Raw genomic sequence first — 14,919 nt, forward strand, 5'->3', positions numbered from 1 at the left:
TTCAGGTGCATATTCAGATGTGTCTTTCAGCAGGCTTCCTCCTCCACCACTTCTTGAGGTTCGATATTCTCATACTCACCATGGGCCACGATCCAAAATTAGATCAAGTGCTTCATTCACAGTTAGTCACTTGCACATTGGGGTGCTACCACAGAATGGCATGTGCAAACAGAAAGGTATTATTTATAGACCAAAGCTTGGGGAAGTGATCGGTATCATTGTGCTGGATACAATATTGTGTATGTGGAAGAGTGAATGGACTGTTATGCAGTCCATTTTTGTTTGTACAAACAAGTGCAATTGTAATTTTCCAGGTGCCTGCAAATGTCTGTGTCCTTCCTCTGTAAGTCGGCCCGGGCGAGGAGCCTTCCTATCAGCGTGGTCGTTAGCAACAGCTTTACACATTTTCTGACATGGTCGACAAACACGTTGTTCAGTCTGGTTCTATTCACATGCATGTAGTCTCTCAGTCTTTGTCCCAGTTGACAGTTCACTGACTCCTGTACTGCATGCTACCGTGTTTCTCTCCATGCTCCTTCAAGCAGGACAACCATCAGTGTCTTTTGCTCCACCTTGGAGAAAAGCAGAGTGCTCTTGTGAACATATGTACTGTATTCTGCGGTGGCATTGCTGTATGAAAATATACATTGTCTCCCAGAAATGAAAGAAAAATATGGTAATCTTGAACTTTAACAAGGTTGAAAGAATGCCCGGCGCTGGAGGGCAACTTTGGTTTGTATTAACTTTGTCCAGGTGATGGATGGTGGAGTAAATATTAGGAGATGACCTGGAACACTGATATATGGAAGCGGTTAGTGATGGATGCAGGAATAAATACAGTCACTTCAATAACTCTTCATTTCACATACATTAATGCACAGATGCCCACCTTAACGTTTTAGGCCAGATGAAAAATGTGTTACACACACAAACACGCAGGACACACACACACACTCACAATGGACATTGCAATGGCTTACCTTGGGGACTAGACCTAACCATCATTTGACACGTAATTTGTTTTCATCAGTCAAAAACAGCTTTGTATTTTAAGACATCCTTCACCACAACCACTAAATATCTCAAACCTAATCTAGATTAGATTAGATTAGATTCAACTTTATTGTCATTGCAGAGTACAAGTAGTGAGGCAACGAAATGCAGTTTAGCATCCAACCAGAAGTGCAATATAGCAAAAAAGTGCAGAGTATGTGCATATGTAAAGTGTAATAAGTGAATAAATAGATATGTACAGTAAGAAATAGATATGCAATATGAACAGTAAGAAATGGATATGCAATATGAACAGTAATTGGGACAAGAATAGCAGCAATTGAGGTAAGAAGTGTAGGTATGATAAGTGCAGGTGTAGGTATTAGTGGTGGTAACAAGTGAGATGAAGTGAAAGAGGTATTAGTAATATTATATTTAAGAGGTATTGTAGGTATAAGTACGATTAATACAGTAATAAGTGGTAGAAAAAAACATTCTGGTGCAAATGTTCAGTGGCTAGAGGAGGGTGTGGCAGTCAAGCCAAGGTGGAGGAGGAAAGTACAGTCACTGAGGGAGATGTGTGTGGGGGTCAGTAGAGTGACAGCCGCAGGGATGAAGCTGTTCCCGAACCTGCTGGTCCGGGATACCATACTGAGATGCAGTTTGTAAGGATGCTCTCTATGGTACAGCGGTAGAAATTCTCTAGAATCTGAGGAGACAGATGGGCCTCTTCAGTCTCCTCAGGAAGAAGAGACGCTGGTGTGCTTTCTTTACCAGGGATGAGGTGTTGAGGGTCCAAGAGAGGTCCTCAGAGGTGTGGACACCCAGGAACTTGAAGCTGGCGACACGCTCAACCTCCGTCCTGTTGATATGGATGGGGATGTGTGTGTCAGCTTTCTTCCTGAAGTCCACAATTAGCTCTTTGGTCTTCTTGGTGTTGAGAGCCAGGTTGTTGTCGGCGCACCATACCGCCAGGTGCTGGACCTCCTCTCTGTAGGCCGACTCATCGTTGTCACTGATGAGGCCAATCACCGTTGTGTCGTCTGCAAACTTGACAATGGTATTAGAACCGTGTACAGGTGTGCAGTCATAGGTGAAGAGGGAGTAGAGGAGAGGACTTAGCACACAGCCCTGTGGCACGCCGGTGTTCAGCATGAGGGATGAGGAGGTGTGGTTCTCTACCCTAACAGACTGGGACATCAAACCAAACTACAACCTTACAATGGGATGGTTAACATTGTGCCCAACAAGGAAGCAAGTCCACACAACCAGTCTTAGTTCTTTCACAACACACTAAATATAATCTTTCTTCCTTTCTGAACTCCCGGTTGTAAATTAATCAAATGGAACATGTAATCGCCTTTCCAGGCTTTTAATGATCACTTTGATTCTCCTTTTAAAAATGTATACAAACATTTTTTGTTCAATAGATGAGATGTCATGTGACCTGGTCCTAAAGGCCAAACACACGTCATACCCCAACCACCAAGCTTAATCTCAACTTGGATTCTAACTATAAGAATAACCCTTAGATAGAGTGACGAGTGACCAAAATGAGTACACACATACACAAACACATCCCTACGCAGTGAAGAGGGAGACGAGAGGCTGACCAAGCACCTGATCCTCAGATTAAACGCACCAGTGTCTCATTTCCATTTAAATTAAAGATCCCAACTTGGCACGACGATTCAAACCATCAAGAATGACGAGGGAAACCTGCCTGATAGCAATGCAAAATGAGCTAGTCAGATCAACTAAAGCTTGTTTTTGTTCAATGGTCGTACAGATGTTTGCCACAAATCTATGATTGCTTTATCTTAATGGTGCGAAAAGTTTTCTATCATTATTATATTTTAGACATTTAAGAAAAGAGCGACTTGGTGATTTCTATTATCTTTCATTATATCTAAAGATGGTAAAACAGAGCAATGGATTGAGCTTTACCCGCTCAATCCACTGCTGCCTACAAAACCAGCAGCGCCTCAGGTTCCTCCTCGCTGCAGCTGCCCACTCCCATCTCGAGATGTGCTGATCTCCCTGTGGTCACCTCAACTGGCTCCTCTTCCACATAACTGCTTGGGAATTCTTGCTGCTGCATGTTCGCCGTGACACAGGAGGCCAAATAAGTTGACTTTCCATTGTGCAGCCCAAACTTCTAAATGTTGTATAAGATTCCAGGCTTGAAGACATCCACATGCACATATCGAGTCACAGTGATGGTGCAACATACTGTAACCCGATTCCTGTGTAATGTACATGGTTTCATTTGAAACCCACCTTTTTCTTTTATAATGAATCCCAATCACACATTTCACATAAGCAGGAATCAGCTATAAACACATCTATACTTTGAGAGGTTTAGGTGTGTTTTGGGTACTCCTACTAAAAAGAAATGCTTTGATATGTCATGAAAGAGAATGAATATCACTTCAATTTACCCACACAGCTCTCGGCAAGTCCAAATCCAGCGACGGGATCAAATGAAACCCGGGTGAAATGTTAACATTGGTGTTCAAATATATTATGATTAGAGAAAGCAACACACTGATGTGACAGCGGAGCCTGTGAAAAGCAGCTGCTGCACGAGATCTAAGCAAATCTTTATTCATGAATTGCAGGTGAATGTTTTCTGTCCCTCTGATATGCACAAAAACACCTCTCATTTGTATTCAAAACACAAAGTCAAATTTGTTTTTTCAACCAGTCAGTTATCAAAGACAGAGCCTCTCTGTCAGACTAATCTTTAAGTTATTCAACATTTGTGACATTTACACAAAAAGCAACTTATCAATGACGTAGTGCCGTGATAATGAAATATGGACTTGCTCTTTGCTGGGAGGGAAAAGCGTACTATCCAGACAGACAGCAGTGAGCTTTGCTACTAAATATCTGACATTAGTCGTGAATGAATGGGTAAGGTTTTGGGACCATATCAATTAACTTTATTGAGCGAGGAGACTTCACAGTACGGTTTGATTAAACAGACTTCTTGATGCCACAATCAATGTGTTTTTTCCCCTCTCCTTTTTTGTCATTCCTTTCCCCTTAACAGACATACCAAAAATAATGTCTCTGAATCAACTCTATTTGTGAATCTACCTAAATAACTCTCGCCTCTCCCAATGGTGGACTTTGTCCTTTCCTTGTATATAAAGGTTTGCTCGCTTTCAGCCAAATAAAATATTATCGTGCCTCTGGGAGGGCACATCAAAATGTCATAATATGACTTCAGATAATGTGAATGACAATAATCGTAACTATTCTGTTTTCCACAGATGTATGAAAGCGGGGATGTGCAAACCTGTGCCCTCGACTGTCTGTATGACTTTGTATTTGAGTACAGATTGAGTGTGATCATTTCCCACCCAGACTGAAGCCCAGTCACCTTCCTCGGGTGATGTATGAGAGTGTGGCTCATTCAGCACAAACAAGGAAAGACTAAATGTACTATTTATACAGGCTCAAGCAAATGTAATCGATGATGACGTGATCCAATGAGATCCAATAAGATAGTTATTTCTAGTCAATGTGTCATAAAATGACAACTTGCATCTCAAGTCGCTTCATCTAAAAGACAAAACATAGAAAATGCCACCGTGATTACGTTATGTTTGATCTTCTTGAAAAAAAGGGGAAAACACAAAGCAAATCATCATCAAACAACCGTTAACCTCCAACTGTCTCGCTGTGCATTAGACATCACTGCAGTACACAAACGTGGTGTCACAGCACTTTTAGAGGGGCAGGAGTGGTTCATTCAGGTTTCCGGGTTAGAATTCAGAAACCTGTGCAGACAAGTCTCATCCATCTCTGTGTCTCTCCAGAGACCCTCTGACATTTTGAAACTCAGCCTTCATCTCGTCAGTCTCAACATTTCAATCCTCGGCGTCCTTCTCCAGGCTGCTGAACTGCAGCATGGGCCGAGCACATGTCAGCATGACGTGTCCCTGTACGTATGGCCTCATAAGAAACTGCCATGATTTCAGGTCAAAATAAGACCACTAGTCTCAAGCAATAACCTTTTCTCCCGTAGTGTTTTAGGTCATATGAAGCGATGCTTTTCGGGGAGTGCATTGAGCAGCAGTTATGGTGTCCATGGTCAGAGGAATTTATTATCACCTCAGCCCTGCACTGCAGCCTGGCATTCATCTGCATCTGATACGTACACGTATGAATTTAACAGGTAGATAACTGTGTGTCTGAGATTCAAACAACCCCTCTAAGGACCTGGATTTCTCTCCAGCATGTTTTGCAGGTGCGTGTTCTCTCGTGTTTTCCTTCCACATGCAAATACCTTTTACCACGACCGCCAAAATGTACAGGGACTTTATTCAGGGTCACCAAGGTTATTAATGAGTCATGTTGAGAGGTTTTTACTGAAAGGGACGTCTTCCAAAGGGGTTCACAAAGCTCTGTTAACTTTCGGGTCTGTCAGAAGAACGAAAAGGGGGAACCCTTAATGGGTCACAAACTCATTTTACTGTTTCAAGCCAAAATTAGATGGCTGTGAATGCCACTGAATAAATGCACAGCTTGAATGCGACAGTGTTTCACTACCAGGCTAAATGGAAAAGGAGTGGCGGGAAAGCACTGATCATTTCCACTAGCTGTGCTTGTGTGTGATTGGCATTTCAAATCGCCTGCAAATCCACAGCTGTGTTCAATTAACCCACTTAATTACACCTCTGTTGAGGTTTAAGTTTGGAGAAGGAATACTGATGTTCCCACCCGCTGATCTAACAGGACGGTGAGGACGCTTTTATATAAAAACAGTCCTGAGAAGAAGTCAGGCAACACATTGAAAACTCTTGTGTGAGTGTGTTTAATGTGAACAATGTTTTAACTACGCAAAGACAATGTGAGTTATCTATTTCATTTGAAAATTGGGTCCTTCAAGATTAATTTGATATGTAGTTTAGCACTGGTTTTCAAGTTGTTCTCTTGTGTTTCTTGTTCTTCTGTGTGTTTTTAATGAATTGATTGAATTAATGATGTTAAGTATTGTAGAAACATTTCAGTTTTTCCTCTGCCAAATTGGTGGTGTTATTTACTGTATCCCCTTTCACGACAAGCTACACGGTACCAATGGATTCCTCAGGTTGTCTGGTATCACATGGGTGCCGGTATCTCAAAACTAGCTTAAAAATTGAGTCTGGTAAGAGGTGTTCGCATGGGAGGAAAAACGGCATTGGTTGCCGTCAGTAAATAGTCCACTTTCAGTTTCAAATGTACTATAGATTTCATCCCACCCATTCAACCCTCCCCCACACACCCCCACATACACGTACATATTGTAGAAATGCCAAATGAATGAGGATGAAATAAGAGCAAAAAAAACCTGCACCCCCCAGAAGTGTGATGTCGAACACACGTGTGTGTGTGTGTGTGTGTGTTGAATCTACCGCCAGAACATGCACTCACATTGTCAAAAATCCCCATATGAAAGCAACATTAGGTGTTGTGAGCGAGTTAGCCGAGCACAGAAGCCAGATGGACTAACTGTCTGGCTGGTGGGCAGAAAGTAACAGACTGTTCGCTTCTCTGTGATTGGCTCTAATTGTGATCTACTGCCGCACCTCTCTGAGAACAGCTGACATGGTGATGTGTGTTGCACGTGCCTGCGCACACACTTGGCTGCGGTGAGTCCCGTTTTTTTTTTTTTTGGAGGGAAGACAGGAAAGGCCAAGTTTAGAAAGTAAAATAAAAAGGAGTTTGTGTTGGTGTGAAGACGGGCCATACGTCAACAGAGCTATGTGGAGGAGCATCTATTAGTTAGTCTGTAGTGAATGTTTCACAAGTCATTGTAAAAAAGCTACTGTTTACAAGCGCACAATTGTCCAGAGCTAACCAGGTCCAGAGACACAAATTACGACTACACTGTGAACCCTAATGAATTAAAACGGCTACGTTCACAGCTGGTTATCTAGAAAAACGAGCGGCCCACAAAGCAAGAGAGGCTTGATATGAAAAGCAATACGGATGAGGCAAGGTGTTGCGTTGTTGGCGTTGTTATTTCATGCGTTTTTTTACATTTTCCAAAACAACCCGGGATGTTTTTTCTAAGCATGACTAAGTAGTTTAATCATCTAATAATAATAATAATAATCTTAACCATTTATCGGTAACACCCTGCCAGGAGATCGCATTGCAGCTGAGAAAACACAAGTGGAGTCATCAGCTATTCTGCAGCTTTTGCTCAGACAAAACAAAATGTTGTGTGACAGCAAAAAGAGTTTGTCTCAGGGTCATTGGGCAACTTTAGAAACCCATCGTGTCTCTCGTCGTATCACATCGTATCCCTTATAAAACATCAGTGTTAATGAATGAATGTTTATTTACGTAATGTAGTTAGATAATATAATCAATTTGCTTTGGTGTGATGCCTACTAATTACAGCGGATACATTTTAGTAACGTTGTAACAGCCTGGTTCTCTTCCAGTCCCATTCTCCTTATCCTCCTTTACTGATGCTTCACTTGTTCTTCATTCACCCTCTCCCTCATCCGCCTCTTCTCCTTCTTCCTACCTTGTCCCCCATCCTCTTCCTCCCATTCTTTCCTCCACTTCCCCTTCCGTTACCAGAGCGAGCTGCTCCTCATGCTAAGACTCTCCCCTCGCCTTCTCTTTTCTTCCACCCTCCAATCAGATCGATTCATTATTTCATTTACAGGGATATAATGAGGTGATTTTGCGCGGGACCCACGCTGCTCCTCCCCACACTTGGACTCTCCCTCACTCTCGACGCCGCCTCTTTAGCAGTGATGGAAGTTGACGTCGCATTTCCCCTCAAAATTCAGTGGACGTCCTCCGTCAGAGAAAGCTGGCAACCTGGCGCTCACCCGATTAATTTGTCTCTTCGCTTCTATTCAGTGTCAGGATAGAGGACGCAGCAGGGGGAGGAGGAGGAGGAGGAGGAGGAGGAGGAGGAGAGAGGAAAGCAGGGAAGGAAGGCGCCTCTAAAACGTTTAATTATGCCCCAGCTGGAGACCTCTAAAGATCAAATGCTAAAAGCTCCACATATACATATAATAGAAATAGGATTAAAATAGGGATGAGCTCAAAGCAAATTAATACACCAAGTTTTAAAGGAGGAGTGTGTGAGACAGCTGCACAGACAACCACGTAATTGCTGCAATCTCCGTATTTCTGTGACTCGGCCCAGTGGTCGACCAGGACGAGGCACTGCAAGTATGCAACGTTCACTTCATTTACACCAGTAGAAAGCACATGATGGGAACGGAGTGCTGGTGCTGTACATAAGATGCCTCGGTTGGGCAATAGAACAACTTGCCACAGAATTCCAGTTGTATTGCTATAGCTGTTGCTATGAATAAAAAAATATTTCCTTTGAATAATAACATACTTCTGGGACTGTTTATGTGAACAAAGTGCACCGCTATGAATAACAAATCATTGCTATGAATATCAAGCAGGTTGCATGAGCAACAGATTCATAGTTTCTATGAATGACTGACCATCGCTATAAATACATATTGCCCCCGAAAAAATAGCCAAGTCATCTGGATTTTTACTTTGTATTATATGCTAAACATTTAAGCCTTTAGGAAAGTTTTTTATGTGAATAAACCACAGAACCCCTTTGTTTTCTTACAAAGGAAAAGGCAATCTTCTTTTTGTATGGACGTGCTGTTTACAACTCAATAGCTTTCATCGGCTGTAACCACTATCGCCTTTTTGTTATATTTCCATTATTGATTTATTTTACATGTCCACCTTCATTCGAGGAATACACTGTGTGCACACGATGAAAATCCACTCACAACATCACAGGCATAACAGGCCTTTACACCAAAACACTCCCCATTCTTTAATTGAAGTACGACTTTAAATAGCTTGTCTCTTACACATGTTTACATTTAATAGTTCAATAGTCCCGCCAATCTTTTTTTAAATGCTGATTTTCTATAAAAATAACTTTTTTCACCAATAGCAGTAAAAACTTATTTGGAAAGTACAAGCACAAACTGATTTTCAGCCAGAGAAAATTGTAAAATGGCCAAAATCCGGGGAGAAACTGGAAAATAGAAATGGTCTCGTTGGATTTAAGTCAATGCATGAGTTACTTTCATGATAAAAATAATAAAAAGTCTGTATATTTACTACTGACTTCCCCCCCCCTGCCACCCTCGCCCCTTCCGTATAATATTATTTGGCCACTATAAGGATATTTGGAAATGGGGTTTTGTGCTCCAATGACTCAGCTTTGCAGAGACGTACTCGACGTGTCCTTGCTACACTCCAAATGCATCTACCGGCTTCATGGGAGCTTTGAGAATGACACAATAACCCTTCAGATTTTCAGTCCACAATTTTGCAAAAATTGTTTTCACAGCAATTGCTTTAAAGGACTACATTTCTAAAAGCAGAATGGTTTAGCAACAATGATTTTTGCGGTCAGACAATAGTCAGGTTGGTTATCATTCTGAAATACAGCCTAAGAGGGAATGAACATGCACTCGAGATGAAAGACAAAATGATCTAAAATAATATTCCCGGTAGTTCATTTCAAACTATTGAGTAGCCCCATATCGCCAAAGTTTCTTACGTTTATTGAGTGTCATAGGGGCTGAACCACTGCTCCAACTCGGGCCCAACATTTATGACTCTGTTCTCTGTTTTGTACCAACCTCCAGCTTTCAGGATACACTTTCAGAAAGGAGCTGTTGTCAGAAAGGGGCCTGTCGCTCTGAGATGAAGAGTGGCAGAGCAATGGGTATTTAATGGACTGCATTCTGTTGAGCTCGAGTGATTATGGTGACAGAAATGAAAATGATGGTTATTTTCCCTCTGAAGACATCTTGGAGTGGGAATCTGATCACACAGAGAATAGAGAATTAAGGGTGGTGAAGTACAAGCTGTTAATATTGATTTCCATTAGAAAAAAAGGGAAAGTCACTCTCAGTGGGATCAGTCAGTTTCTGCTTTGAGGACTGGGAGGATAAGCCACTGAAAGAGACTGATGACATTTTAAAAAAACAGTGGAATTTATTCACAGTCTATCCTGCATCTGTCTGCTGTTAATGGTTGCATCAGTTCTCCAACCATCTAAGATGAAAGAAATAAAAAAGCCTCTGTCCTTGGGTAAAATATGTGGAACACCTACTTTTGGATCTCTGTTATGGTGCACTTAAAGCAAAATGGCTGCACACCTTCTTTAAGGTTGATGTGCATCCAACTTTTGGAGCAGGCAGGACGTGCAGAACATAATAACACAACACAATTGTTTGCAGTGTACAACAAATGAATTTGTGCTATAATGTTTGGTTAGAATCTTTTTGATGTATATTGCACAGTGATGATCCGTTAATGTGGTAAATGGCTCAAATAAAGTCCTGCAGATGCTTTACACTACAGGAAATGTTATCGCTTTTTTATTTTTATGTCTGCTCTCTGATATTGCAGTTAAGATAACAGACACAGATCACCTCTTAGACCTAACATTACTGGGCATATGCTTTGTCCTGTATTACATGATGTGTCCTACAGTAAATGTCAGAACATACTAGTTTTACTATAGCTGCAACAATCAATGATAATGCATCATACTATGCCCGGTGGATGGATAAAATATGGCCCTTGAGATAATTGAGATCCTAACTTGGGCACTTACTTTCATGGTCACTCGCCCAAGCACAACATTAACATTCAGCATGTGCACACTCTGTCTATCAGACACACACTTCTTCCAGGCGAGTAAAAAAATATCAACACAACTGTCCGTACGCAACATAAAGGTGAATGATTTTAATTCTTATGTTTTCTCTTGCTACAGGGTACCATTCAATTCGGTAAAATGGGAGCAAGGTGAAAGTATGTGGCTATCCTATGCACAACTCATTTTAAAGGGGTAATAAACTTGCAACTAATGATTAAACATAGGACTTATTGTCTGTTCTGTTCGTCTCTCAGTGTTCAAATGAAGAACGGCAGATGATTGATGAAATGACTACTGTTCATTAGCCTCTCCTGTATAGATCTCTCATACATTGACAGCTGGCCAAAACCGCAGACACTTCTCAAATGTGCCGTGTCAAAGTGTCAGAAATCGACATTGGGGCGAGAGCTTGGAAAGGAGATGTTGATAGTTTCTTTCTTGATGAGCTGGCAAGTCTAACTAACTGATGAGACTTAATTTACATATGTATATGTATATATGTCTGTCGTTCTCTCAATCTTTCCATATCTACCTGTCCATCCATCTATGCATCCAGTTGTCCATATCCTCATTTATCCATCTTTCCATTGGTCTATTTATCTGTATATCTATCTATCTACAGTAGCTGTGAACCCATCTAAGATCACGCCAATGTATTGTATTGTTACGATTGTTGATGTGGCTACACTAATGCTGCAGTCTAATTTTTATTGGCAACACAGGGGCAATACATATAAAAAACATATATATATATATATATATACAGTATATAATTTATATTTGAATATGTATGCTCTGTGCTCTGTGTGTGGAGATGACAGAGCTACAAACGTTCATTGCAAAATGACATAGAAATGACCATAAATATCTTAAATTATATCATGTTCAAGAGTTAACAGATCAAAAGCAATACGAATATAACGTTTCTGAAAATAACTACATACTAGTTAGTGTAAAATGTATGTCAGAACCTCTGCTCTTAAAACTATTCCCCCCCGGCGGACTGTTGATGTAACACTCAGCATGCAGCTCTTTTCAGCTGGTCTCCTCCGTCACTTCCTCCCCACGTGAGACGCTCTGTACATGTGAGGAGAACTGTCCACGCTCATTTACGGCATATTTCTCCAGGTTTACAGGCCACTACATCACATACAGGCATCTTATGATCATCGATAGCAGCACTATGGAGTCGGCAGAGGAGGAAGAGATGTTCGAGCAAGAATCCGATGAGGGAAACAGTGAATTATCAGACAGTGAGGTCAGTTGATTTGTTGACATGCTAACATTGGCTAACTATAGCAAGCTAAAGCTAACACGAGTAGAACTAATTACATTGCCAACTATGGTTAAGTTATTTGACTTGATTGATGCAAAATAGTAGATGAGAAGGGCGAAACAACCGCCGAGACGTCCGAGTCCATAATGTGTATTTCATTCGGCCCAATATATATATTCATGACTTTAGCATGCAATTGGCATTAACTCGCTTCTGACTCTGAATACGACTGTAGCGTGCGTATTGTTTATGCATTGGTAGTAAATGCGTCTGGTGTCGAAACGAAATAAGAGAATAAACCTGAAAACATTTCGTTTCCTTAAGCTTCAAGAAGCCTTCGCAAAGGGATGGTTGAAGCCGGGGATGAACGTTCTGGTGGATAAAACCAAACAGTTCGTCAACAACGTGGTGAGTACATCAACCGTGGAAGAGCCCTGACGAGCCATCACTTTCCAGACGGGTTTGGTGTTTACGGCCTGTGCTGATGTTGTGGCGCAGGAGGGTTTGAAGCACTGCCTGGCCGACCTGCGTAAAGACGTCCCCTGGGTGGAGAGGCTGGACATGACCAACCCGCCGGCTAAGGACGTCTCCCTCGCTGAAGGGCAGATTCTTAATGTGAAAAATGGAGATGTAGACGCCGAGGACGATTTCCAGAGAGAGATGTTTTTGTGAGTGACCATGACTCATAAAATGAAATGCCCACATACGGAATGTTTCTCGCATGGGGAAACCCATGATTTGAGATTGTTGGATGCCACCATTGAAATTCTCACATCAAGTTATTTTTACACACTAAAAAAAAAAATCATCCAACCCTACCAAGGAGTAGATATTTAACCACGCCATGACATGGCTCTGTCTTTGTTCATTTGTAGCTACCGCCAGGCCCAGGCCACGGTTCTAGATGCGCTGCCTCTCCTGAGCAAGCATGGCATACCCACCAAGAGGCCCGACGATTACTTTGCAGAGATGGCCAAGTCTGATCAGCAGATGCAGAAAGTGAGTGGGTTCTTCAACGTCACGCTTCAATGAGTATCGACTCGCGTCATTTTGAAAAAGCCAGTCCTGAGCTCAAAATGAACAGCATAGCTTCCAGACCTACAGCTTTAGTTCTTTTGTTTTTCAATTCTGGACCTAAATCTCCCGAACTGAGATTGGTATACTGGATGTATTGACATGTGGGATATCCAACAACACCCCCAAGTGGCATGTTCGAGGTATCATAACTACTATGTTGTAAGCACAAACAAAGCTGTTTTCTGTTCCTCTGTCTAGATCAGGAAGAAGCTGATCTCAAAGCAGGAGATACTGGAGAGGTCGGAGAAGGCCAAGAAACTGCGTGAGCAAAGGAAGTTTGGCAAAAAGGTCAGTCTGCACGTCTATTGTGACATGTCTGGTTTACTTGCCACGGTTTATGTTTATTAGAGATCTGCCTTCATGCTGGTTATCATTTTGGTGTGAAGAGTAACGTACATTTGTAATGTGTTTTTAGGTCCAAGTAGAAGTGATACAGAAGAGGCAGAAAGAGAAGAAGGCTATGATGACTGCTGTGAAGAAATACCAAAAAGGTGAGATTTTCTTTTTTTTAATTGTTCATTGATGGGGGAAAAAGGAACCCTTGTAAAATGTTGCTCATTATCATAGATAGAATGTAATTTTCTTTATGTGAGATTTTTCTCAGAAATTTAACTTTTCACCCTCACTCCCAGGAATGACCGACAAACTGGATTTCTTGGAAGGGGACAAGAAGAAGGGTAAAGAGTCTGCTCAGGGCTCCAACAAAGCGGTAAACAAGAGAGCGTAAGTTATGTCGCTTGTGTACATTACAATCAATAATAAATCTTAGTGTCCCATCACAAAAAACTAAACACTTTTTTTTTTAAAGCCCCAATTCAAAGAGAAAATACAAAGACCAGAGGTTTGGCTTCGGAGGCAAGAAGAGCGGAAAGAAGTGGAACACCAAGGAGAGCCACAATGATGTTTCTGCTTTCCGCGCTAAAGTGGCTAATTCAAAGGGCAGCAAGGGAGGAAACAAAGGCGTGAAGGGAGGAAAACAAAATGTGAGTCACTCGCAACACTGTTGACCCCTTGTGTGTGTGTGTGTGTGTGTGTGTGGAAATATTGTCAAAGGAAATTATACGGTTACTAAATTTACTCCGCGCTCGGTACTGCGGAGAATCTGAATTTTATTTCACTTTTTCCTTTCAGAAACGCCCGGGCAAGTCTACGCGCAAGAAGATAAAGTCTCGCTCTTAAAAATGGACTGATGATAGCTGGACTTTGACCGATTTCCCTAACCTGCTCCTCAAGTCCCTCCACCTGGGGACAGAGGACAACATGGGCTTTTCTTCTAAACTTTTTTTATAAGATGCCTTCAGTAAAGTGTGTCTGGATCCATGTTGGGGCCCTTCAAGTCACACACTTAAACACACACACACCTACATACCGAGAGAGACATTTTGCGATGGATGATTTTTGGAGGTCGACTTTTGCAGAGATGGTAAACCCTAGAGTGGAATACCACAAAATAGTTTTCTGAAAATAGAGAATTTGATTGTTAAGAGAAAGTATTTTCTTCTTTACTAGTTAAATCATCGCATTGTCTGGACATTTTCCATGTGCATATTTCATAGGGTTGTTTTTAAAGCAACTTTCTGTGGTTTCTCAATGTTTGTGCTGGCCTCCTTGTCTACAGTCCTCTTGATTTTGGAATATTCATTTTTATTAACGGCTCCTTGACTCATTAATTCTCTCCCGTGTGACATGACATTTTATGATATTGAGCAGCTGTTTGTTTTGCCCTTTCTCATATTCATTAATATGATTAGTATGTCATGAGCAAGTGTGCTTTGTATAGACTTGAGTTGCCCCCTCCAAGTCTTTTACTTTGGTAGCTAAGAATGGAAATGTAAAGATCAGCTTTTTGCAACGACACCTGTATGATAAACAAATAAATCTGAACAAGAAATGA

The 14,919-nt window shown here is 41.5% G+C and overlaps 1 protein-coding gene across 1 annotated transcript; it reads left to right on the forward strand.

Annotated features, from left to right (window-relative positions):
- Window positions 1-11,676: 11,676 nt before the first annotated feature.
- Window positions 11,677-14,916, forward strand: ebna1bp2 (EBNA1 binding protein 2). Its single transcript, XM_040184869.2, has 9 exons — window positions 11,677-11,930; window positions 12,273-12,356; window positions 12,447-12,616; window positions 12,824-12,947; window positions 13,224-13,313; window positions 13,441-13,516; window positions 13,658-13,748; window positions 13,834-14,008; window positions 14,157-14,916. The coding sequence occupies exons 1-9, from the start codon at window positions 11,835-11,837 to the stop codon at window positions 14,202-14,204; spliced, it is 954 nt and encodes a 317-aa protein (XP_040040803.1). The 5' UTR covers window positions 11,677-11,834; the 3' UTR covers window positions 14,205-14,916.
- Window positions 14,917-14,919: the final 3 nt, after the last annotated feature.

This window comes from Gasterosteus aculeatus, chromosome 8, assembly GCF_964276395.1.
Source record: "Gasterosteus aculeatus chromosome 8, fGasAcu3.hap1.1, whole genome shotgun sequence".
NCBI lineage: Eukaryota > Metazoa > Chordata > Actinopteri > Perciformes > Gasterosteidae > Gasterosteus > Gasterosteus aculeatus.

What these genes read in the sequence shown, in the direction of transcription:
- ebna1bp2 (XM_040184869.2), top strand. Translation starts at nt 11,835, where the DNA reads ATGATCATCGATAGCAGCACTATGGAGTCGGCAGAGGAGGAAGAGATG. An exon ending in TGTGAAGAAATACCAAAAAG is followed by an intron (nt 13,517 to 13,657) that starts GTGAGATTTTCT and finishes CCTCACTCCCAG; the next exon opens with GAATGACCGACAAACTGGAT. An exon ending in AAAGCGGTAAACAAGAGAGC is followed by an intron (nt 13,749 to 13,833) that starts GTAAGTTATGTC and finishes TTTTTTTTAAAG; the next exon opens with CCCCAATTCAAAGAGAAAAT.